The following is a 26869-nucleotide window of genomic DNA, read 5'->3' on the forward strand; positions in this document are numbered from 1 at the left end:
ACGTTTGCAGGACCTAGCAGAAAGACAGAAAGGAACAGGATTATGAAACTGTAGAAAGGAAGGGAACCAGGGACAGCAGAATCACTCTCCTTAGCATTTCACTGGAGTGTGCAGGGCCCCGCCCTTCGAAACAAGAGGCCAGCTCCACTCAAATCACCTTGATTACAGGTTTTATGGCTCTGCATTCCTAAAGGCAAATCAACTAGCTGCAGAATCAGTGGACCTTAAACTTTACCAAGCACTGTTGTGTTCCTGTGTTGATCTTTAGGAGCAACCAGCGTGCTGGTGAAAGTACCTGGCTCTCTGTGGGGAGGTTCAAGAGGGGCGCCTTTTACTTTCTAGTTTGCCTGGATTTAACTGGTTTGAGCACCTACACAACCCAGCTGCGACAGCTGCTTCCCAGCCAGCATTGTTTCAAACTTTCAATGGATTGAAGACTCCCCCCCGCCCACCTAGAAGAAAAGCAATGTTTAAAAAGGTGAGCTCTTCTTCTCTCAATACCCTGTAAGAGCAGAGGGTGGGAGGATGGGAAAACCAAACCTGCAACAGCTGAGAAAGTGGTGTGGCTTGCACACATTTAATGTTTAAAGCCATTTGAAAGCACTTTTGGGTATGTTATCAATGTGGGCACTGTAGGTCAAGGTGTGTGTAACCGGCCGCCACTGTGCCTGACTGAGATGGCAGTGCATCTTTGGTTAATTTCAGGGGGAAGCTCTTTTGGATTATTCATTGCCTACGGTCAGTTGAATGCTGAGCACTGCACAGAGGAGACCCAGGGTCTGTCTCAAGGACCCTAGGGTTGAAAGAGGCAAACTCCATTGAGCCCCAAAGCACTGCTTGACCAGGAGCTGGGTTTACCCTGGAGAAAGGCAGCTTCCTTCTTTCAGCTTCCCAGAGTTGAAGCCAGAGTTTGGGTGTTGGGGGAGGAGGGGCTTGAAAGAATGACTAGGAAGGGTTTATCAGAATGCAGGGATCCAGCACAGAGGAGACTAAAACCTCAGGAGTCCCAAGTTAATCCTGCAATAAAGAGAGACTATAGCTATAACTCATTTGGGTTAGGCATTTTCTTTCAAGAATAAGGGCCCAGTCCTACTTCCAGTGGCTTTGGTGAGAATGGATCAGGCCCTACATTGGCACAATATCATCCAAGAATGTCTTTAAGCCTTGAAATGTCCCCTTCCCATTTAGACTCTCAGATCCCAAGCTGATCTTTAGTTAAAGTAAGCTTTAGCAATGACCATTTGTGGACACTCAGCATCAGCTTCAGCACTTCCTATGAGACTTCTGTCCCTGTAGTTTAAGGAGGAAGATTTCCAAAGGCACCAATTGCAGACAGGTGCCTGACTCCCAGCGAAAGTCCATGAGAGTTAGGCACCTCCCTGCCATCATTTTAAACTCTCGCTGAACCTAAAGATGACCTAAACCACCTCAGCTAAAATGTTCAAAAATAGGCACCTAAAATTAGCCTCCCATGCCTGTCCTGAGGCATCTCAATCCAGGGGCCAGGATTTCTGCAGTGCGGAGCCACCATGGGAGCGGCTGGGTGCTCAGCGCTTTCAAACATCGGGCAGGTGCCTAAAGATGGATTTTAGGAGTTTAGGCTCCTATTTTCAAAGGCTTGGCCCTAGGTACAAATGGGCTTTTACATGAAATGGCATCTTAAAGAAACCGTTCAGAGCCAGCGTCATCCCAAGAGCCCATTTTTACTGGTGTTCTTTAAAGACAAAAGAGCCAACTCTCCGAGTAGGTAAAATCCAATTCTCTTTTATCGTTACCAGGTCAGCAGTAAGAAAACCTCCCCCTCCCCGCAACCCCCTCACATCACCACAGTGAAGTGGTTGAAACCTCCACTCACCACATTGCATTCCAGGATAGCCACCCACTCCATTTCTCACAGGCTTTCATCAAAAGCCGTAAAACACTTGTTCAGACCCTTCAAGCTGCAGCATCCCTGCTCAGGGGCTTGAATGCAGTCTGTTCCTTCAGCAGCTGAATGATCGGATCAATGGTGATTGAATTTAAGACAAACAAACATCCTGCATGCAGAAAGAGTAGTGCAGGGTTGGTCCAGCCCAAATTACTGGGCTCTGTACAGTGGTAAGTGGGTGAGGTTTAATGGCCTGTGATAGGATCTAAGGGTCTCTTCTAGCCTTAAACCCCTGCAAACCTATGAATTAATCTTCTTAACTTCAGTGTGTAGGCAGGCACATTTCTCTAACAGGAATCAAATGACAGCAGCCTCAGGGCTAAGGGTTTAGCTGAGTCAGAGCTGCAGCTGAGCCTGTCTGTCAGGGTCTGTTGACAGGCGTGTGTCAGAAAACACTCCAAGTCATTATTGTTAACACACAGGATTGTGCAGTGGAGGAAGGGGTCATCAGCTGGCCTTCTTTTCTCCCTAGTCTCTGAGGCTGCTCAGCCTGGCTTCAGTCCGGCCATGGTCTCTGCTTGCTCTCTTATGGAATCTGTCCACGCGTCTCATCTCAGGAATCAACCTGCAGCCCCTTTCTTTCTGTTTGGGGTGCTTGTCTGTTCAGGGACAGTTCCCCCAACACTGCCACTCTTCCCTAACCCGCTCCCTAAATTAGTGAGCTAAGCCAGTTGCAGAGACTTTCTGTAAAGCCTGAGGCAGCTCTGTAGTTTCTCCCGGCATCTAACCCCTCTTTCTTTTTAGGTTTTTGTTTGTATTAGAAAACTTGCTGCATTAGTGCGGCTGGTATAGCTAAAATCATTCTGCATGGGGCTAAATGAGTTCAAGTGCATCTGCATTTGGGTTTCTTGTGAGGTAACCAGATTGATTTTAGTCAGACCGGTGCAAGCTTTCTAATGTGGACATGGCCTAAGTGTAGCTTAAGTAATGAGAGTTAGCAGGGGTAGCTTTGCTGTTTCCTCCCAGATGCCCTGTCACACTGGACCAAGATTTTGTCAGAGTTTCCCTGCTCTGCTGTCAGGTGGGCTGGTGTTTGGCTTTCTGGGTTCTTTAGAAGTGCTCCTGTCAGAGTGCGAGGGAGGGGAGGGGAATACTTCTGCAATTCATGTAAAATACAGAATGAGAAATACATACAGAAAACCAGGAGGCAGGAGCCGTCTCTCATGCCTTGGAACGTGAACAGTAATATTTACATCCACCATCTCTCTCTTAGAAGGGGGCCTTTAAAATATTCAGCATATCACTTGGTGCTAGTAAGCTTAACCCCTACTGTTATTTCCATAAGAAAATGGCCAGATTTTTTGGGGGTTGTACCATTCTCTGATGTTTAGTCAACTCTTAATTGGCCTAGTGGACAGAACCCAGTGCTGGCACTCAGGACACCTGGGCCAGCTTGGCTGCTGGGTTCTATTCTGCTGGCCTGCTGGGTGACCCTGGGCAAATCACGTCCCCCCGTGCCTCAGTTTCCTCATCTGTAAAGTGGGGATAATGATACTCCTTTGTAAAGTGCTTGGAGATCTACTGATGAAAAGCTCTGTGTAAGAGCCAGGTGTTGTTATTAATTCTGCTCCATCAGAGTTTAAACCTCAGTCATTTAGCACAGAAAGAAACAGACTAGCAGGGTGGTGAGAACAAGTGGGGGAGGGATAGCTCAGTCGTTTGAGCATTGGCCTGCTACACCCAGGGTTGTGAGTTCAATCCTTGAGGGGGCCAGTTAGGGATCTGGGGCAAAAATTGGGGATTGGTCCTGCTTTGAGCAGGGGGTTGGACTAGATGACCTCTTGAGGTCCCTTCCAACCCTGATATCCTATGAAGGGATGATTGTATGAGCCTGGTTCTGGCTAGACAAAGCTGTGTGCACAATCCATAGGTTTAATGAGCTCTTCCGTGACAGTAAGCAAGGAGCCACTTGCCTAGCCTGTGTCCACACAGGGACGGGCACAGCTCGCGCTAGGTTCAGTCTGTCCCCTGACCTGAGCTGACCACTAATGGGGAAGTGAGGGCCCAGAGACCATGTACATACTGGATCCCCCTCCTGGGGCTGGGAACAGTGAGGGAATTCAGGAAGTGTAACATGCTAGCACTAGCAAAGGACCCAGCTCTGCCCAAATTGAGTGACCAAGAGTGGAAGAGGCAGAGTGCATGGGACACCAGATGCATCCCTTCAGTGCTTGTTCAACAGAGAGACCAGGCCACCAGACTCTGGGTAAATTCATGACTGTCTGCCTGTATTTCCATTTTGCATCCCCCCTTATCTCCTGGCTACATACCCCCTGCTGGCCACCTTGAATAGTGGCTCTAACTTAAATGTTCTCATCCAACACCACACTCTAAGAGATGGTGTGCACCTCTATAGAAGGCCAACCCTATAAACTCCTCCTGGGACACACTTGCATCCTCCCCACCCCATATGGTACCCAAACCCGAGTGTGTAATATTAATCAGCAAGGTTGGAGGGGAGGGAAGGTAAATTTTCAGTGAAAAATTTCAAGAGAAACCCCCCCAGAATTTTCTCAGAAATACGATTTTTCATTGAGTCGGGGGGGGGGGGGGGAATCCTTTCTCCCCACCATTCCCTTTTTCTTTTCCAAAGAGAGGGGAGGGAATGGAAAGGGGAAAGAAAGAAAGGAAAAAGCCTGGAAGTCAGAAGTTTTTCCATTTAAAATAAATCCCCTTTCCCTTTGTTTTGGCAAAACATTTCAAACAATATGAACATTTTCCGCAGATGTAGTGTATTGTTTGAAAAACCACTTTTCTTCATGAAAGATTTTTCCTTCCAGCTCTATTGACAAGTTAGTCCTGCCTGTGAGGTTTCATGTAATATCTCACTAACAAAGGTTTTGCATTTATTATTTTGTAATAAATAGGACAATGAGAAAAATAACAATGGAACCAGACTAAAAACCAGACCCAGTTAAGCTGCTTTCGGGGCAGATACTTTTCATGCAGACTCTTGACTTGGTGCTTTAGCTGCAGTGGCACATTTTGCCTAACTGGAAGAAGAGGGGGGAGGGCTAGCTCCGTGGTTTGCGCATTGGCCTGCTAAACCCAAGGTTGTAAGTTCAATTCTTGAGGGGGCCATTTAGGGATCTGAGGCAAAAATTGGGGATTGGTCCTGCTTCAAGCAGGGGGTTGGACGAGATGACCTCCTGAGGTCCCTTCCAACCCTAACCTTCTATGATTCTAAGAGATTTTTGTGGTCAAAAATGGGCCCATAACAATGGCCATACAGGGTCCATCTAGCCCAATATCCTGTCTCTGACAGTGGCCGCTGCCAGACGCATCAGATGGAATGAACTGAACAGGGCAATTTTGGGTGATCTGTCCCCGTCATCCAGTCCCACAGCTTCTGGACGCCCAGATCATGGGGCTGCATCCCTGACCATCTTGGAGGATACCACTGATGGATCTATCCTCCGTGAATTATCTAATTCATACACCAGTTATGCTTTTGGCCTTCACAACATCCCATGGCAACAAGTTCCATAGGTTGACTGTTTGTTGTGTGAGAGTTATGCAAGGCACATCACTGCATAGTTAAACCATCTATGCTGCCGGACGTGTTGCTGCTTGAGGTAGGTGTGAGTGGTTTTGATTTCAGTTATACATGTTGGGGCGAGATCCCCAGCTGCCAAAATTAATTGTAGATCCACTGAGGTGACTAGGGCTATGCCAGTTTACACCAGCTGAGGATCTAACCCTGGTGTTCTTAATCAGGTAGGCTGGGAGAAATGGTTTTGATTCGAAGGCATTTAGACAGAAGCCCAGGTGCTGACACAAGTATAACGAACCTGTAACTGCAGTTATAATCATGGGCCCTGATCCTGCAAATACTTCAGAATGTGGTTATATGAGAGATGCTGTGCCTGGTCTTGCATGATTGTGCACTTGGACTATGCAGGCAGGAGTGATTCTGCATGAAAATAATTCCGTATGCAATTACATTTTTCCCTCCCGCCCCAACTGGATTTTATGTATTTTTAAACACACCTCTGGAATAGTCAGCGCTTTGAAAACAAACCACTAATTAAGTGTTATTGTCATCAAAAATATATTCAAGCATCTCCTCAGTTATTCCAGCTTGCATGCTGTACTCCCCCAGTACCTGATGTTGGTTTATCTATCTTCAGGGCTTCTGGTTTTCAGGGCTTATTTTTAGAAATTTGAGGTCTATGTACATGCCCTCAATTTTTCAGGGCGTTCTTTGATACTGTCATGGGAAGATTTTTTTCATGTACTTCCCAAAATTCTTGTCTTAATAGGATCTACAGTAGAACCTCGGAGTTATAAATACCAGAGTTATGAACTGACCAGTCAACCACACACCTCATTTGCAACCAGAAATATGTAATCAGGCAGCAGCAGAGAAGAAAAAAGCAAAAAGCAAATACAGCACAGGACTGTGTTAACCGTAAACTACTAAAAAAATAAAGGGAAAGCAGCATTTTTCTTCTGCATAGTAAAGTTTCAAAGCTGTATTAAATCAATGTTCAGTTGTACATTTGTGAAAGAACAATGTTTTGTTCAGAGTTACAAACAACCATTTCCGAGGTGTTTGTAACTATGAGGTTCTACTGTACTTTAATTTTTATCATGTGTATAAAAGATGACGCACATGTTTGGTTAACCTTTGTATCCTTGTTATTAAATTCCTGGGTTAGCATTTAGTGCGTTTGTTCCCGAGTGTGCTTTAATGAAGTACTGTTTCAAACAGCACTAAGTTAAAGCACACTAGGGAACTTTTAGTGTGCACCAGCAGGGTCTACATAGATCAATTAACGCACGCTTTAGAAATCACACCTCCAGAGCCTGCATTACTGCTCCGTGTAGATAAGCCCTTAGATACCAGCCCAGAAGCAGGGCCATTTTGCCTACGTAAACAAACCACACTGGGAAAGGGATGAAGTCAACACAAACGGAGTGTTTTTGTGTTTTGTTGGATAAACACTGATTTCATTTTTTTCTTGTTATTGGGGGTGTTTGTTGGTTAACACCTAAAATCAGAAGCCTTGACTTGTCGGGGAGCATGCCCTTTTACCCAGCTGAAGTGCCTTGCACACTCTAGGTGCTAGGAGAATAAATACTTAATTTTTCTGGAGTTACCAAAATACTTAGAGAATTGAAAGCCACTTCCCTCCTCCTAGCATAATGACAGGTTTCAGAGTAGCAGCCGTGTTAGTCTGTATCCGCAAAAAGAACAGGAGTACTTGTGTCACCTTAGAGACTATTTGAGCATAAGCTTTCGTGAGCTACAGCTCACTTCATCAGATGCATTCAGTGGAAAATACAGTGGGGTGATTTATATACACAGAGAACATGAACCAATGGGTGTTACCATACAGACTGTAACGAGAGTGATCAGGGAAGGTGAGCTATTACCAGCAGGAGAGCTGGGGGGAGAAAACCTTCTGTAGTGATAATCAAGGTGGGCCATTTCCAGCAGTTGACAAGAACGGCTGAGGTAGTGGCAGGGGGGAATAAACGTGGGGAAATAGTTTTACTTTGTGTAATGACCCATCCACTCCCAGTCTTTATTCAAGCCTAAGTTAGTTGTATCCAGTTTGCAAATTCATTCCAATTCAGCAGTCTCTCGTTGGCGTCTGTTTTTGAAGTTTTTTTGTTGAAGAATTGCCACTTTTAGGTCTGTAATCGAGTGACCAAAGAGATTGAAGTGTTCTCCACCCTATCAGAGGCTCGTTCACCTGCACATCTACCAATGTGATATATGCCATCATGTGCCAGCAATGCTCCTCTGCCATGTACATTGGCCAAACTGGACAGTCTCTACGTAAACAAGAGATCCACTTCCTGGACACTACGGTGCTAATAAGCGATGGTCACATAAACACCACCCTATATCGGAAACCTACTGACCGCTATGCCTACCTACATGCCTCCAGCTTTCATCCAGACCACACCACACGATCCACTGTCTACAGCCAAGCTCTACGATACAACTGCATTTACTCCAACCCCTCAGACAGAGACAAACACCTACAAGATCTCTATCAAGCATTCTTACAACTACAATACCCACCTGCTGAAGTGAAGAAACAGATTGACAGAGCCAGAAGAGTACCCAGAAGTCACCTACTACTGGACAGGCCCAACAAATTAAAAAACAGAACGCCACTAGCCATCACCTTCAGCCCCCAACTAAAACCTCTCCAATGCATCATCAAGGATCTACAACCTATCCTGAAGGATGACCCATCATTCTCACAGATCTTGGGAGACAGGCCAGTCCTTGCTTACAGACAGCCCCCCAACCTGAAGCAAATACTCACAGCAACCACACACCACACAACATAACCACTAACCCAGGAACCTATCCTTGCAACAAAGCCCGTTGCCAACTGTGCCCACATATCTATTCAGGGGACACCATCATAGGGCCTAATCACATCAGCCACACTATCAGAGGCTCTTTCACCTGCACATCTACCAATGTGATATATGCCATCATGTGCCAGCAATGCCCCTCTGCCATGTACATTAACCAAACTGGACAGTCTCTACCTAAAAGAATAAATGGACACAAATCAGATGTCAAGAATTATAACATTTAAAAACCAGTTGGAGAACACTTCAATCTCTTTGGTCACTCGATTACAGACCTAAAAGTGGCAATTCTTCAACAAGAAAAACTTCAAAAACAGACGCCAACGAGAGACTGCTGAATTGGAATGAATTTGCAAACTGGATACAATTAACTTAGGCTTGAATAAAGACTGGGAGTGGATGGGTCATTACACAAAGTAAAACTATTTCCCCATATTTATCTCCCCCCCACCCCCAACTGTTCCTCAGTCGTTCTTGTCAACTGCTAGAAATGGCCCACCTTGATTATAACTACAAAAGGTCCCCCCCGCCCCCAGCTCTCCTGCTGGTAATAGCTCACCTTCCCTGATCACTCTCATTACAGTGTGTATGATAACACCCATTGTTTGTTTCATGTTCTCTGTGTAGATAAATCTGCCCACTGTATTTTTCACCGAATGCATCCTATGAAGTGAGCTGTAGCTCATGAAAGCTTATGCTCAAATAAATTTGTTAGCCTCTAAGGTGCCACAAGTATGCCTTTTCTTTTTCCCTCCTCCTAGTCTCACTCATCTAGTTAAAACATGGCTGTGTGGTTCTTGGTCAAACTTTCCAAAGGGGCAGGGTGAAAACACAAGATACCCACATGCATCTTACACAAATCTTTAGGACAATACCAAGCATAGGAAGTGTCAAGACCAGAGGGAATTTGAGAGAGTTCTCAGTGAGGGATGATGTCCTTTGAAAGGACACATGTGCCTTTTCAGCCTACTAAAGCAATCGCTACACGCAAAGTATTTGGTGCCAAGGGTTAGAACTAGGGGGAACAGCAGGGATAGCAGGACCATTTGCTTTGCAAAAAGCAGGAAACCTCCTTGTCCTTTCCCTCCCGCCATGGGGGAGCCCAGCTTCCTTTCCTTGTGTCCCTACCACTGGCTGAGGAAGTGAGGACTTGCCAGACATGGGGAATAAGATTCTTATACCAAGATGGAAAGTTTCTGGGGCTCCTAGCCAGAAGGTTGAGCAGCAGTGCCCCAGCCTGGAGTGTCCTACGGTCTCTCCTCCCCAGGGAAATTCCCCACCCATGGCTTTGGTATCCACAGCTGCTGCACCATCAAGAGTCCTATAATTCCTGAGGGCCTAAGAAATCCCCCTAAGCCTGAGTCTAGGGCCTAAGGTTTAGCAGATCTGGGCTGGCTCAAGGTGAACAACCGGGGGAGCTCAAGATGAGCTTGGACAGAGGGGGAATGGAAGACAAAGCTAACGGCATAGACTGTGTGGTCCAAAGGATCAGGCGTTGGCCTGGGAGTCAGGAGACCTGGGTTCTATTGCTGGCTGGCTCTGGGCTGCTGTGTGACATGGAACCAGTCACTTCCCCTCCATTACCCCAGCTGGGTAATAACTCCTTTGTAAAGGGATTTGCGGTCTGTGGAGTGAGTGCTGTGTAAGAGCTAAGCATGGCTTTGTGCAAGGTGCTCAGATACCATGGTGATGGGCACCCTCACAAAAACCTAAATTGATAGGGAGAGGAGGTGGCTTAGATGGAGGAAGGGAGAAATAAATAAGTCAGAGGGATAAACACGGAAAGAGCGAGGAAGTGACCTAGGCGGATGAAGGAGAAAGAAGAGCATAGCCAATTAAGGGAAAAGGATGAAAACAGAAACTGCTCTGTGGAAAGTCTGGTGCAAGGGAGACACGAGGAGGTGGGTCTTTAGAGATGTGATTGGGTTAAAATAATTTAGATGGAGAGAAACTCATGGTTCAGGCCACAAACTAACCGCTAACTTAGATTTGGAAGAAACTCGCCCTGTGGGAAAGTTTGGTCATGGTCACCCCCCTTGGAGCAACTAGCAATGCCGACTGTTGGAGACAGGCTACTGTTCTAGATGGACCAGTGGTCCCATGCCGTGCAGTTATGTTCCTATGGAGATATGCACTGGTGTCCTGTATCAGGTGTAGGGGAGGGGATAATGGAGTCTGGTTCTACATGGCATTCTACATTGTTAATGCAGTGCCGCCCTCTGAGGTGGTTTTGTTTTACATTTATGGCTGATAGAAAGGGGAGCAAATTCATTGGATTTGATGCATGTTCATGGATTTTTTAAGATAACTTACCACTGGCAAGTTCTATTAAACAGCTGCAATTGACAACGACATTTTGGCAGAAAGTTTCTCTTCAGTGTTGTCTTGCAATTTCCTGCGTTATAGGAGAATTCATTGGGCATTTCAGAAATGTTCAGAGGAAGAAGCTAACAGTGTTCCAATGTCCGTTCTCTTTTTATGTCAAAGACTCGCCCGTCTGGTGTAGTCTGAATAATGATCGAGGGAGAGAGAAGGGGAAACCCCAGGAAATGCCCCTACAAAGTGGGGTGTCATGTTGGAGAGTTGTATGTGGTCAGAAGATTCTACGTGGTGAGACTTCTGGGGATGGTGTTTTGTTTCTTGCATTTTCTCAGGATGGAGATGTCTCTGTGAAGTTTTGCTTCTTTTTTCTTCATGGTGCAGAGTTTGGCTGGCTTGAGATTGCTTTCAGATTCACTTTCCCTCATTTTCCTTCTCTGCATCCATTCTCCATCTCCACAGGATGATGCAAGGAATACTGCCTCGCTGCCTGACAGATGTCTGTTAGCCCAGCACTTACTTTGGTGAACTTCTTTCTTTTGTTCTGCTTTAATCACTCTCTGTCTAGGAAGATTAAATCTTTCATTTTGGGAGCCACACAGGCTGCTTCTAAATGTGTCTAAAACTTGATAATGGCTTATACAACCCTGGGCTTTGTCACTGAGCCCCACAGTAACCCATGGGAGGAGATGTAAATGGATGGAAGATCAGGGCACACAATTCTGATGTTTGTGTGGGCAGGTTGTCAGCTACAGATGGAACCTAGCTCTGTGTCTAGGATCAGCCATCTTCAAAGTGATGTAACAGTTACTCAGCAGTAATAAGGAGTCTCTTATCCAAGGATCTCAAAGCACTCTACAAAGGCAGATATATATGGAGGAGCAAAGATACAGAGATTTGACAATCAAAGTTTACAAAAGGAGCCATTTAAAAAAAAATCATTGTCTCTGATAGGCATTTGTTTTCATGGGTTGCTTGTCTTTAGGGGTTCATGGATCTGTCTCTGTCATTATCACAGCTGGAGTTGGGGGCCTGTGAAACCATGGACACAGGTCTCCTTATTTTTTTAAACTATCGCTAAGGCTGAATATAGCCTTGAAAATGTGGCCCATCTTCATAACACCAAGCACTAGAAACAGACTTCAAGACAAGCTATTTTCTAGGATTAAAAGTTCAGCCACTGATTGTTTTTTTTCCCCCCTAGTCTCCCGCCATAGCCAGCCTCACCTGGCCTTGGAGACTCCTGAGAACCATAGGTAAAGGGCCAGAGAGGTTTTTTGGTGAGGAAAAAGTCCAACTGATTCATGGCTGTGCATCTGGACTGTCACTTGTGAGCCTAGCGATGGAAGCTTTGGGACCATCTGTATCAAGTTTGTTCCAAGAGCCCAAGGCAGTGTATTGACAGAAGAGATGTCTCAGGAGGTCAGGTATCGGTGGGGGGGGGGAACAGGTTGGAGTGCTATGAACAGTATTTGGGATGGGGACGATGGAGTTCACAGTGCTGCTATGAGAGTCCACCTGGCAGTGTGGCTGTGACCACAGCAGCTCAGGCTGGTTATGAGTCTATGGATTAGACTTGGTCTACACGTAAGTGAGGTCAGCACCTTGCCCTGTGGTTGGCCACACTCCTGCGTGACATTGCCATGCCAACCGAACCCTCACGGCGGATGCAGCTACGTTGACAGAAGAATGCCGCCATCGCTGAAGCGCCTGTCATTCGGGGAAGCAGTGTCCTGCACCAAAGGAAAACCCCGCTTCTGTTGGCGTTGGCTGCGTCCACACCACTGCATTATACTGGCCTATACAGGGATATAGCTATGCTGGTACAGCCCCTGTACTGTACAGGGACCCTTAGGGTTAGACTCCCATTATGTTTCGTTTAAGCATGTTAAGCTTGATTGACTGGAACAGGGGGTGCAGGAAGAATTAAACTGGAGCCATGTCTCCCACTGTGCTGAGTGGGAAATCAAGGCACAGGGCCTAACCTTTAGAGTGTACGCAGCTAATCAGCCCAGGGCCCTGAGCTCATTGCCAATGCCTTTTGAATAGGGTTTTTTTCTTCTTTGCAGAATATGGCCCCGAGAAGAACGCAGCAGGTGCGGGCGGGGCCTTCCACGGAGCAATCCTACGTCTACAAGGTGGTTCTGCTGGGGAGCACGGCCGTGGGAAAGTCAAGCATAGCCTTCCGCTATGTGAAAAATGACTTCAGGGAATCCATGCCCACTGTGGGATGTGAGTGAGTGGCAGCAAGGAACTAACCCTTTGGTGCAATATAAAGGGCCTGACCTGCGTCTCCCTTATAGCAGGCGTACCTCTGCTGAAGTCAGTGGAGCTATGCTCGTGTGAAGTTTGGTTTTGTTGGTGCTAGCAGGCCCAGCAGAGCGCCTACAGGCCATCACTCGGGAGGCAGGCTCCTGTTGGAACTTCCCGGGCAGCTGTGGCGGCTCGCTAACGGGATGTGATCCAACAGAACCCCAGGTTACAGCCAGGGAGTGCGTGGTTCGTTTGGTTTCTCAGCTCAGGCACAGGATGGACGACCGAGAGATAAGGAAAAGTCTGGTTAAGGTAGCGCAAGCTGTGCAGGCGACGGTGCCCGTTTGAAAAGCTGGGCCTTTTCTGATGCTGCTCTTTACAGCTGGGTCTTTAGGCACCTACTTAAGAAGCACTTCTGAAAAAAGCCAGGCCTGAGCATCGACTACTCCCCTGACGCCAGCGGCCAAGTGCCTTTTGAGTTCAATGGCAGGGAGGATGAGGCCACATGCAAGACACATTTCTCCACTGGGGTAGATTGGAGACGCAGGGACCAAGAACAGGTTTCAGAGTAGCAGCCGCGTTAGTCCGCAAAAAGAACAGACTTTATTGAATTGAATCGAATCTATTCCCTTAAGTTAAGCATCCTCACACCTTCTTGTCAACTGTCTAAATGGGCCATCTTGATTATCCCTACAAAAGTTTTTTTTTTTTCCCCTCCTGTTGATAATAGCTCATCTTAACTAATTAGACTTTCACAATTTGTATGGTAACGTCCAACTTATCTGTATATCTATCTATCTATCTTACTATATGTTCCATTCTATGCATCCGATGAAGTGGGCTGTAGCCCACGAAAGCTTGTGCTCTAATAAATTTGTTAGTCTCTAAGGTGCCACAAGTCCTTCTGTTCTTTTTAGGGACCAAGAAATCATGAATAGGGAAACAGCAACGCAGCTGTATTCATTGTGCAGTTAGAGTGACATCTAGTGTTTCATTGCAGGTAATGTAGCATTTAAATAGGTCTCAGCAAGGGTCATATTATTACAAAGCTCATGTCAGCAGTGGGTTTTGGTGGCATTTGAACGGAGCCTGCAGTTCTGACTAACCCAAGAGAGCGTTTACAGCATTTAATGGTAAATGGTAGACTTTCCCCTTTGCAATCCCTCCCCCCACACCCCGGCTTTCCCAACTGCCCCCACAGAAATACTACCAATTGCTCTGTGTTATCTATGGATGTGTGCCAGTCCCATTCTCAGCGTTCACTGCAAAATTGCACCACGTTCTTACTCTCACTGCAGAAACTGACACAGGTGTGCCCTTGAATCCTAGGAACTGCACTTCAGAGTCTGATCTTCTGGCGTTAGGTCGGAACCACCCCCAGTATAATTCCTGGGTGTCAGAAAAACAGACGTAACGCTCTGTTCCACGCTGTTTGTGTCAGAGGACTTAACAAGTCTGCTTCTTGGATTCCCTCTGATGGCTGACAGCAAGGCCTCCAACAGATGACATTTAAAGTCTGTCTTCCCAGACTCCCAGTAGCTCTGCCCATTAGATAGCTCTGGCCAGCAATCTAGTCCAAGCACCCCACCTAGCCTCCCCCCCGATGTCATCGGCATACCTGCCTTTGACATCATTTTCATGGTGTTTAAACAGAAACCCACTCACATGAGAACTAGGTGAAATTTCAGCCAAAGATTTTTTTTTTCTGAAAAAGCTGCCGATCCAGTGACACTACTACATGTTATGAGTTCATGGTCGCAGTAAGAAAAGGAGGACGTGTGGCACCTTAGAGACTAACCCATTTATTTCAGCATAAGCTTTCATGAGCTACAGCTCACTTCATCGGTGTTAGTGTAGCCATGTTGGGCCCAGAATATTAGAGAAACAAGTAGGTGTTTTATTGGACCAATTTCTGTTGGTGGAGGGGACTAGGGTGACCAGATATCCCAATTTTATAGGGACAGTCCCGATATTTGGGGTTTTATCTTATACAGGCGCCCGTTACCCTCCACCCCGTCCTGATTTTTCACAATTGCCGTCTGATCACCTGAGAGGAGACAAGCTTTTGAGCTTTACAAAGCTCTTCAAGGTCTGGGTAGGATGCTGAGTATATAGCTGAAACACTCTGGTTCCTTCCTCGGACCTGAAGAAGACCTCTGTGTAGCACGGAAGCGTGTCCCTTCCCCCCGACAGAGGTTGGTCCAAGATAAGATCTTATCTCACCCACCTTGTGAGTTCATGGTAGTTTCACTAAATTGTTTGTTTAAAAAAAACCACCTGAACAAAATATCACGTTTCAATTTTCTGGTTTGAAATTACTTTCAAAAATTCCTTTAGTCTTATTTTTAAAAAATTATTTAGAATGGTCAAAGTCGAAATAAATGTTTAATTTGACCCACAATGAAATTTCTCTTGACTTAGAGTCAAAATCTTTGAAACATTTCATGTGGTGTTGGACTTGCAATTAATTTTTTTTGACTTTTCAAATTGCCACCAACAAAACCAAACCACCATTATTCACACAGTTCTGCTACACGCTCCCATCATCAGATGCAAAAAGGTTCACCTCAGTAGGCAACACTGATGGAAAACATGGCTTCAGTTTTTATTGGAGATGTCAACACAAGGTCAGTTAAGTCTCTTTAGGAAGTTTTACAAGCTTACAGACCCTGCTATGAGCTAGAGAGGCCATTGATATTCATGGGACTGATCCCCATCTGTTCTATGTTGACTTCAGTGGAGGTAAGGCCAGTTTACATAAGCAAGGATCTGGCTCTGTGTCTTTATGTCAGAAATAGGCAGAAAGACACTTTTCTTCCTGTTTTACAGAAGGATCCTGACCTTTGTCAGGAGAGTGGGGATGGAGGATGGAGGGCCCAGGGGGTCTCCCACTCTTCCACACAATCCAGGCAGTCACAGAGCCTATACCAAGAAGCGTGGTGTCATTTGCCTACATTAACTGGCACTCAGAGAAGTCTTCTGTCCCTCCCAGAGCTCTCTGGAGAGCTTTGGCTCTGTACTGCCCCCTCTACGTCAAGCCCATGTCTGTGTTAGACAATCTGGCCCTTAACAGATGGCTTCTGCCTATCTACTGTGCACAGCCGCACATTTGAGCTGCTATAGCATTTTCAGTCCAAGGATCTTCGAACATTTTGCAGACATTTGCTCGCTTTCACAGCACTCCAGGGAGGTGGATTTTAATTAGACCCATTTTCCATCTGGGCAAGCTGAGACAGAAAGGTTAAGGGCTAGCTTGGGACTTTGCCCACACATTTGCCTGGGGACTATGGGAAAGCAAAGGCCTCTCCTCCCACCTTTACACCCCTGGGCCAGGTGTGCAGGAGTAAACATGCATCTGTCACTTCCCTAGAGCAGGGAGAGAGGGCGAGCAGGCATGGCCTGGGTGCCACCCCCGCCCACTGGCCAGCCTAGCCCTGCCAGTTTGGGGGTGGGGCAGGTTTGCTGACATGGGCTAAGAGCAAGAAAAAGCAGTGATAGAATTGTAGCTCAGAAGCATCTGAGCACCTCCCCGGGACTACTCGTGGGACAGCGCTGCTTATGTATAATCAGGGCCCACTCGAGACTTAAGTGACTTGCCCAAGGTCATACAAATCAGTGTCAGGGAGATTGCAGTATTTCTGTTATAGCAGCACCCAACAGGGGCCAGGCACCATACAGCTGGATTAGAACTCAAGACTCCTAATTCCCACCCTGCCATCACATTTCCTCCAACTAGACAGCTGCAAAACCAAAGCTTGCTAATGCCACTAATATTGACGGTCTGTCAGCCCTGCTGAAGCGCATTGGTGTAGTACAGTGCTGTTATTGGGCAGTACCAGTTCACCAGCATGTTGGTTACATTGCTTTAGGTGAGGGAGGAGGTGTTTTTATCTCTCTCTCTCTCTCTCTCGCACACCTCCCCCCCGCATAAACCCTTTCCAACTGAATCTTGACACCCATCTTTCACACAGGTTACCGAGATAAAGGTTAACATCTAATAAAGGGGCATGCTATGACTTTCTCAGTGAGCTGTCCCATCTCTGTTGCTTCCAGGTTCTTTCTTCACCCAGCTGGTATGTTTAGAGACTGCCACGATTAAGCTTGAGATCTGGGACACTGCAGGACAAGAGAAGTACCATAGCGTTTGCCGTCTTTATTACAGGGGAGCTAATGCTGCCCTTCTTGTATATGACATTGCCAGAAAGGTAAGACAAGTGATGGCTTGTTCCTCCGCCTCTCTCCTCCGGAAGCCTTTCCAAAATATCCAGGCCGAATCTTGATAATGCAGCCACGCCGCTGGTACATTGCAATAGTTCTAGCATAGGGTAGCTTCCCAGTACATCTCCAAACATTTCAACCAAGACGACTTTTCCCTGCACATGTCATGTAAGGGCTACTTTGTGGGCAGGCTTATCCTTCGTCTTCTGGTAAAGATGGTTGAAGACATGCAAGGAACTGGTACAGACATTTCACTTACAGTGGACAATAAAGGCTCATGCTTTCCCCCTAAAACCCAAGATTTCTCTATCTACCCCTACCTCCCAACCCAATCCACCCCAACAGCCAAGTAGGTAATGGAGGAGCATCACTAAGTGCTCTTTGTCCCCCTACCCTCATGTAACCCACACACCTTCTGGGTGTGGTGTTCTGTCTCATCTAGTGGCACCAAGACCACTTAGCGAGATAAAATGAGCCTGGCTCTACAGCCTTGGCTAAGAGTCAGTTGGCTTTTAGCTCATGAGGTAGAGGCTCATGCAGTAAGCAGCAGGTTCAATCCCACCCGCCAACGGCCGGGGTCTGTAGTCGTTACAGTCACTCCCTGGACTTTAAGGATGATATAGTGACAAAGATTAAACGCATCTGTTAGTTGGCTTACACTAATGTCCATTTTTGATGGACTGTTCCAGGGGGACATGTTGCCTGATCTCCCACTACATTATGCATGTCTTTTCCCTTTTACTGGTAGCACGCAACACACAGGAACCGCAAAACCAAGGGCCACATGCCTGTATTACTGCCATGGTAGTTACAGAAGGAGAAGACCATAGGCTGCTGTAGAGTAATGTCTCACAGTAACAGAACTTTATGGAAGAGATAAGCCAAGTTTTTAAGAATCCTTGCCCCATCACGAAAGAGCCAAATCACCTCAGCCCATCACCTGTAAGCTGGGTCTATGACCCACTGCAGATCCATGGTGGTTTGATCATGTCTGATGGAGTAGGAGAAGTCATCCTCCTTGGCTTTGGGGAAGGAAGTACATTTAGAGCCGGTTCCATGCTGAGTAGCCCTCCTAGCATCACTACCTGTGACAAGCACATAACCCATTTGTTTCTACAATTTTTAGCCCTCACTTGCCAATCTCCTTTGGGCCACGTGACAGCTCATGGGTATCTGTCGGTTTATTGTCTGTGTGTCTGTCTCTCTCACCTTTCCAGGCAACTTTTGCGAGAGCAAAGCTGTGGTTGAGGGAATTAGAGAAGGAATTTCTTCACGATGAGATTGTGATTGTTTTAGTCGGCAATAAGACAGATCTTGCCGCTCAGCGGGAAGTCACCTTTGAGGTAAGTGGCGTCACTGCAGGAAGATCTCACCACTTGGTAGAATACCTCTTTCAAAAAACAACCGAGTGCTGCACTTCGGGCTTTCAGACTGAACAGTTCTTAAGTAAATGTTTAGGTGAATGCGATTCTCCTAGCAGCGAGCAATATAGCAAGACCCCACTGGGTGCCAGGGATGTTAAGAGGTCATTAATCCCATTTTGCCCTCTGTTTCAGCTGCTAACTTTTTTGGATCTTAGAGACTTTCCTGAGCTATGGTGGGTTTGTTCAGAGGGTTCAGAGTGTGCCATAGGTAGATGTCTATTGTCCCTTTTTGTAGCTTCACATTAAGATGTACAGTGGATGCATCCAGAAAGATTCTACTGTCCTCAGCAATATCCTCTCTTGGCGTAATGGGCAAAGTCTATCAGAAATGGTAGAATCTTTTCAAGCACATTGAGACAGCCCTTTCTAGCACTATAGATCAGCTCATTTATCTCTAGATATATCTCTGATGAAGTGGGTTCTAGACCACGAAAGCTTATGCCCAAATAAATTTGTTAGTCTCTAAGGTGCCACAAGGACTCCTCGTTTTTTTAAGATATACATAAATCACAGTGGAACTGCACTAAGAACCACCTCAACACAAGAAACCCTCTGTTTTAAGAGCCAACTTTAAAGTGTTTTCATGATTCCTGTGCAATTGTATGACCTGTCATTAAGTGCCATCTCAACTAGGCAGCCAACTTTCGCTAGTCCCCTTGTGACTTAAAGGTAAATCAAAGCCAGCACTGGGCTGCTTTAGAGTAAAGGGTAAAACAGGTTTATTAACAAAAAGAGAAAGGATTTGAAGTGAGTTTACGTATAAAGGCTAGAGTTAGAAATAGTTATAAACAAAAGTGAAAAATGCTTTCTAGGGACTAAGACTTAACAAAGCTACAGTCTTGGTTCAGGGTAAGATTGGCACATGACCTTCCAACAAGATGGCTGACCAACCCCTCTGGTCAGGATCTCCCACAAAGTCCAAAGTGCCTGGTGCCTTTGTCGTTTTAGGTAAAAGATCTTTGCCTAAGCAGGTTTCTCACCTCTATTCAATTCCCAGAGACTTCAATTCCCCTTTGGCTGAAGGACCCATCCTTCTCAGCTTGCAAGAGCTCCGGCCCCTTGTGTCTGTCTAGTGATGGATAACGTAGGGGTTCTCTGCCCCTCTGTTTATAGTCCAGTAAGCCATTGAAAAGCATCTCCCCCAAAGTTCATTGTGCTTGCTTGCAGTGGCAGGAAGGCTTTCTAGGGGTGTATCTCTATTCCCCCTTTGAGACTGGTAAGTGGTTATCTTTCCCCACTTGCTGTCCTGATGGCTTGGTTTACCTTGCCCATAAATATGCCTTTGTTGCCTCTTCCTGAAGGTTGGTCAGACCAGCAAAGACACAGTTCTGTGTGATCCGGACATGCTGACTCCCCAGCTAGTTGTGAGCTTTGATAGTTCTGTTTACTGCCTAGGTAAACTGCAATCCCCCTGTCACGGGCCAACCCTGCTTCACTGGTACTAGAGGCCTTGGCAGACCCATTTTCTACTTTGCTGAAAGACAGATTTTAAAATGTAAGATCAGAACATCCAGGACTCCATGTATCGTGTCAATACACACATCTCACAAAGCTCTGAACCACCCGTGTCATTGCTTTTCCAGGGAGATATCACATGATGCCTGTTAGATACAGATCATGACCCCAAGGAATTGGGCTACATTGGTCAAGCCAGCTGAAACGCACTGCTTGATGTTAGGGGGCTTATTCCTTCACCCACTTACTTCCCTGGTCCTTCTCACATGAACAGAGAGCAACAATACCCGAAGTCCAAAGGTGCAAACAATTCGATGTTTATTGGGGTGAACTTCCAGCAAGCATGATTCCAGTTTCCTTCCTTAGTATCCTCCTTCCCAGCTCTGACACCACAGAGCCTTACACCTGTGTCCCTGTTCCCATTCCTACCCTTAGCCAAACATGATTCCAACTTCCTTACTCCCATTTCCCCCTTTAGCAAAACATGATTCCAATTTTCTTACCCCCATTCCCTGTTCCCATCTCACATGCCCACCCACACCCCGTCACTTCCTCATTGACTACAGATTATATAGTAAAACTTGAGTTCTGCTTAGCTATACCTTAACCAATCATTTTCCTGAAATTTAACTAACCAATCCTAACATATTGTAACATGATTATGTAACCAATTATATCCCACCACCTCAATTAGTTTACACCCAGCAAAATTAATTATACAGCAGACAGGAACAATCACAGAACCAGACAGAGATTATACAGACAAACAACAGCAAAATGGGAACTATAATGACAAAACAATACAGAAGTGAGGATTTCACATCCCAGCTATTGATAAGTGAGTTCTTGCCAGACAGGATGCTATCAAACTAAGTTTCCTTTTACATTTTCTAGGCACTTCCCTTTCTCTGGAGGTGATAGGAATACAATCCTGTCCTGATAGTGCCTAACAGCCCAATAGCACCTTATTTCAATGTGACTAGTTTGGAATGTGAGGATGTGACCGTTCGCTTCCCAGCTTATGGCTGCCTCTGCTGCTTAGCCAAAGGCCTTAGCCTAAGAACAGGGCCTCAGACTGTCGCAGTAAGAGAAGGCCCTTACACTGGCAGACAGTGATTTTGATTCTTTCTTTTATACCTCTATCACTAGCCAAGTGATAAGAATACACCTAAATTCTTAGAGTACAGGCCTTTGCAGACAGGCCTGAATATCTATATCCTAACACTTGATACCATGGAGCCCTTGGCCTTTGGGATGCTGTTAGGGTCACACCTTCCCCCTTACAAAGCAGGAGGGTTAGCCACTGGCTGGCCCGGAGGCAGCAGGTCAGAACCCTCTCTCCTGGATGGGGTGTCTGCCCCCATGTTTTCTTTCCCCTTTACATAAAGGAGACAAAACAGGTTCCTTCTGTCTGTTTACAGTCTCTGGGGATGTGGTATTGGGGAATAGCTGTGATTTCACCTACAGAGTTGTCACAAACATTTCACAGTGACATTACTGACCAGTGTGGTGTTAGATTTCAAACAACATAGTATACCTCACCTTTTAAATAAGTATCATGACACCAGTGAGTGAGGTGTGGTGAGAATGTCACGCCTGACAAGAGTCACTGACCCAGAGTAACAAACCACCAGTGGGCCTCTGTGTCACACAACTAAACATGGGTAGGTCTTCAGTGCAGTTAACCCCCCACCCACTTTGTAGTGAGGGTGCAGAACAAACTATTCCAGTGCCGATAGGCCTCCAGTGCCTTCCCACAATTCCCCTTGTGCGCCCAGAAGGAGAGTGGCGTTCTCCCACAATCCCCTGGGAAAGAATCAGAGGGGTTCAGCGTACTGCAGCAGACAGAACCATGGGCTATGCCTCCAGAAGCCAGAGCGACACACTTGGGAGAGCTCAGCACCAGTGGGGACATAATAATTTGGGGAGGGAGTTGCCATGTGGCTGCTCACCGCCAGGCTAGGCCAACTTGGGTGCCAGTCACCTGAGTTAGCTGCTGTGAAGACATACCAAGTGAAATACAGCTATAACTGCAGGCTGTGTGTCATCTGGACACTCGCTCCATCGCATGTGCCCTTGCCTAGTGTCATTTGATCATGCAGGCTGTTGTGATGCCTTTCCTCCAGGGCTCTGATCGAAATGGTGGGGATTAGGGCTGGCTAGAAAACAAGACTTCCATTGTGTGAGAAATGGAGGCACCAGGCAGAGCAGGGATTCAAACCTGGGCTTCCCAAGTGATCGCCCTACACACAGGGCTGTTGGCTAGTCTGGGTCAGGGGCTCTCTCACCAGAACACCAGCCTGGACTTGAAAAACCTTCTTGAGGAAAGTTTAAGCTAAACCCACATTTCTACAAAACACATTTTTGTTATCCACACCGGCATTTTCCAATAGAAATACGTTGGCAAAGAATTCCTGACCAGCTGTAGCAGAGATAAGGGTAGGGTGAGAAGGGGGCAGGGAGGCTGAGCGTAGTAGCCTTATCTGCCAACTTCCTGGCTTGTTGGCTTTAAATCTTAGCACAGGATAGCCTGTTAGTACATGTATGGTTGCAGTTATGCTCCTGCTTTGACCCTGTAGTATTTATGAGTTGACTCCTTTCTCCTCACACCCCCCCCACCCCGCCCCACTTTGGACAAGATCTTGCTCTGAATATGTCCTGTAGAAACCAGGCCATCTGCAAGGCTACTGCATCAAAACCCGGTGAGCCAGCGAGTTTTAACACGGTTATATCAATGAGTGGTTCCCACCACACCACACTCTGATTCCGGTCAGAGAGCTGTTGCAATGCCTTGAGCGGTGCAAGAGAGAAAACAAGCGGGGCCTAAACAGTTAGGCTGCAACCGTGTGAATGGAACGGAAGGCGCGTGAGCTGGGGCAATAGGAAGCTTTAGGCTTTGCAGCAGAATCTGCAGGAATGCAAGGGTGGCTGTATCACCGGACACCCCGCTCTTCAGAAAGATGGGGAACTAAAGTCAGCGTCTGCATGAGTGGGGTACAAGATCTACTGTGCACTTGTGTGCTGTGGACTAACTGGCCCATAAGGACCTGCTGGCACCACGGAGAGTTCCCTAGTATGCGTCACCGTAGCCCGCACACGCCTGTTAGTGCTCAACACACTGGAATGTAGCCCTCCGCCCCCAGTGCAGACTAATGCACCATGCAGATGACGTCTAAGCAGGAAGGCTCCTTTGTACATCATTGCTTTGACCGTGCAAGTGTTGGTGCTAACGACGGGGGTGCGAGGCCCTAAGGCAGTTTGCAGCATCCAGCATAGAGACTTGTTCCAGAGCCACCTTTGCGAATAGCTGGAGATTGCGACATGCTCCTCTTCCTACTTCTCAGCCACTAGTCAGCCAGGGCAAGTTGCGGTACTCCTGCTACACCAGTGTGTGTGTCCGTTCTGAGCTCAGTAATCTCTTCTCTGGGTTGGTTCCATGTAGCCCTGTCCACACTGGGCAGGGCTTGGTCATGCCTGCGGTGACTAATCATACAGGGAGGAGCTGTGTCTCCCTGTCAGGCCTAAGGACAAGATCCAATACCTCCTAAATGGAGCCCTTATTTCCACCACCTTCCAGGATGGTTACAGGGGGACATTTACCAGGCTGGATGTGATTACAGTGCAGAACACACCGAAGTCTACTTTGAAATAACCCTGTTTTTGTACCTTCCACCCCTCCCCCCACAACTAGGAGGCGGAGGAGTTTGCAAAGAGCAGAAGCTTAATCTACATGGAAACGTCAGCAAAATCCAACCACCACGTGACCGAAGTCTTTATGGCCGTAGGTAAGTTCCAAGTGAGAAGCTGCTGTACAGGTAACAGCATGAGAGAGATGCTGAGGTCTGTGCCAGCTCTTTGCCTTCTGAGCCATAGCACAGCACTGCTTATCTCCTCCCAGTTGCTCCGGGGCAATTAGGGTTGAGTCACTTGACCTGAGGAGGTCCAGGAACTGGAAAGTCTTTACCGTGAATGCAGCAGTGCATTGCCTCTAGGCATAGACAAGAGGGGACTGGGTACACTCTGGCCTGTCGAGCCTGACAGCTGCCAACAGCAAGTGGGACAGACCCAGAGCAGCTGCTTCCCCATTCCAAACACAGACAGGCTGCCCCCCCTGTTGCGCCCAACTTCTGAGACAAGCAAACTTCTGGAGTGGTTCTGCTTTTGCTGGCGGGGTGAGGGTGGAACCTGCTGAATGTGGGGGAGGTTCCCCCACCCAACCACCCTTGGGAACACCAGTCATTGGCCCTAGCAGTGGGAAGGTGGGAATTTCTCCCCGCCCGCCAGATTCCTCACTGCTACTCCAAGAGGATCTCTTCTCTCCGAGACCCATTCCCCTTGGCTCCAGTTATGATCCCCAAACAAAACAAGCCCATGTTTCTTTCATCCCTCAGGACAGAGATCAGAGGCCTTACCCAGGCAGGAAAACAAGATCCCTGGATCCTTCTTCCTTAGGATCCTTCTTCCTTAGCCCTCCAACTGTTTAGGACCGTGGCTCTCAACCTTTCCAGACCACTGTACCCCTTTTCAGGAGACTGATTTGTCTTGTGTACCCCCAAGTTTCTCCTCACTTAAAAACTACTTGCTTACAAAATCAGACACACATACAGAAGTGTTGCAGCTCCCTATTACTGAAAAATTGCTTACTTTCTCATTTTTACCATAATCAATTAGAATATAAATATTGTACTACACTTCAGTGTGTAGTACACAGAGCAGCATAAACAAGTCATTGTTTGTGTGACATTTTAGTTTGTACTGACTTAGCTACTGCTTTTTAATGTAGCTTGTTGTAAAACTAAGTAAATATCTAGATGAGGTGATGTATCCCCTGGAAGACCTCTGCGTACCCCTGGTTGAGAACCACTGGGCTAGGAAACGGAGCCAGAGGCTCAGCTAGACCCTGGCGCAGAGAGTCTTTGAGGTTTCTTCTTAGGACAAGCACATCCAGCCCCGTCCCAAGAACCAGTTATGCCCAGAGATAATCCCAAGTTGTCAGTCCTCCCGTCACACGAATGTCTGACCACTGCCAAGCCACCAACGACGCTGGTTTCATGGGAGGCTAACCAGAGCCAGCGGTTTGTAGACTCTTCTGGCGAGCCGTTTCTTCCCCACATGCAGGCCTGGAACCCTGGAGCTCTGTCCCACCTATCCTACTTAGCCTCCTGGGCCTCCGATGCATTGCTTACCCCAGAGATGTTAGCCAGATGACCCGGTTTTACCATATAGGGATTCAGACATGGGATATGCCTCCAGCTTGACCCTGCACTAGTGCACATATGGCAAACGGCTTTACCTTGGCAGCCAGTGAGATGGCACTAGGGTCTGCTCATGTTTGTTCCTGTTAATGAGACCGTTCGGAGAAAGCTCTAGAATAATAGGGTACGACAGCGACAACAGATTCCACCTTCAACGTATCATGAACCAATAATAAGCATTTACTACCCAATAGATATTCTTGCTCCTTAAGAATGCCAGCAGTTTGATAGTGGCAATTCATGAGACTCCTAGCACCCATCTTATGCCAATTTCAAGTGAGGGGCTCCTACTTCTAGTTCCTTTTTAAAAGAATTTCACTAAAGCTTATAGAGATGTGATTTGCACATCATCACCATTCTATTTTATCATGGGATTTCCTACAGACAACTTGGTGCAATACAACATTTGCTGTACCGTGATGTTTTTAGGGGTATGTCCATGATGCAGGTGCAAGGGAATCTGTAGATGTTCTAGGGCGGGGAATGAAGAGGAGTATGGGAGAGTCCTGAGGGAGGGACCATTTTCTAGAAAGAACGAAGGAGCATGAGGAAAATTGTGAATGGGAGTTTGTTAAATAGTAAGTGCAGGAGCCAAGAACCATGTGGGTTTCAAGGTAAAAAAAATAGGAAGTTAAAATGTAAACTTAACTTAAATCCATCAATGTTATAAATAAGAACATAAGGACGGCCAGACTGGGTCAGATCAAAGGTCCATCTAGCTCAGTATCCTGTCTGCCGACAGTGGCCACTGCCAGGTGTCCCAGAAGGAATGAACAGAACAGATCATCATCAAGTGATCTATCCCCTGTTGCTCATATTTAGATATTTTAAATCTTAATAAATTTAAAGGGACAGATCCCCAGGCCTAGCCAAATAGCACATGAGGGAAGGAGAAAGTGGCTTTAAGCCTCCTTTTCCTCTCTCTATTGCTTATCGTGGGTCAGTCCTTGGCATAAATTGAAACAGCCCTGGGGCTGCTCTAAGTTTCACCACCAGGAACCATTCTTCTGGTTGGGGATTGGGGTGCTCTGGCCACACCCCAGTCCACTGCTGATGGGAGGGGGACACAGCAGAGGAACCCCTAGCTGCCCCCTTAGCAGCTGGAAAGTTGTCCTAACAAAGTCAGAGCAGGGTCTGAGGATGTAGCACAAAATGTTAAAATAGCTCGGCAGAGAAGGACCGAGAATTTCTTATTCTGAGTTTCTTCACAGCTCACAAGCTATTGAAACAGGAACAACAGAAGGAATCAGCCCTTCAGCATCAGCCCTGGAAGAAGTCACGTGTGGATCTGCGAGAGCCAAGCAATCAGACTAAGAAGTGTTGCATGAACTAAAGGAAATGGCAGACTGACCTAGGTTTACCATCAAATGCGTTTTTATTGTGGGGGAGGGAAGGAATGCTGGCCCTATGTATTGTGTGAAGTGCTGGTTTTGCCAAGGCAGCATGGTTCTCGGGGCAGCTTGTGTGTCACTGTGATTATTGCTTTTTAAAAAAATTATTATTGTCAGTGTTCGATTGAAGAATTGTACGAGAGGAGATATTGCCGAGTGCAAGGGACCTGAAAAGCCCTGCAAATCTCCTCTCGCTTGTGTTTGTTCAGTGTTATCATTATACAAGAATACATTGTAAAGTATCTTCACAAATAAAAACAGCAAAAAGGAGGAGTAGTTTCTCTC

At 46.7% G+C, this 26869-nt stretch overlaps 1 protein-coding gene across 2 annotated transcripts; it reads left to right on the forward strand.

Annotated features, from left to right (window-relative positions):
* On the forward strand, positions 1-26869 carry RAB17 (RAB17, member RAS oncogene family). Of its 2 annotated transcripts, XM_073306761.2 has the most exons (7): positions 1-478; positions 11793-12015; positions 12658-12820; positions 16895-17046; positions 18277-18402; positions 23630-23723; positions 26405-26869. In XM_073306761.2, exons 3-7 carry the CDS (start codon positions 12661-12663, stop codon positions 26524-26526), a joined length of 654 nt encoding a protein of 217 aa, XP_073162862.1. In that variant the 5' UTR covers positions 1-478; positions 11793-12015; positions 12658-12660; the 3' UTR covers positions 26527-26869. The 2 variants fall into 2 exon arrangements, with proteins under 2 accessions (XP_073162862.1, XP_073162860.1); XM_073306759.2 differs by lacking the exon at positions 11793-12015.

Source organism: Lepidochelys kempii, chromosome 11 (genome assembly GCF_965140285.1).
Source record: "Lepidochelys kempii isolate rLepKem1 chromosome 11, rLepKem1.hap1, whole genome shotgun sequence".
NCBI classification, from domain to species: Eukaryota; Metazoa; Chordata; order Testudines; family Cheloniidae; genus Lepidochelys; species Lepidochelys kempii.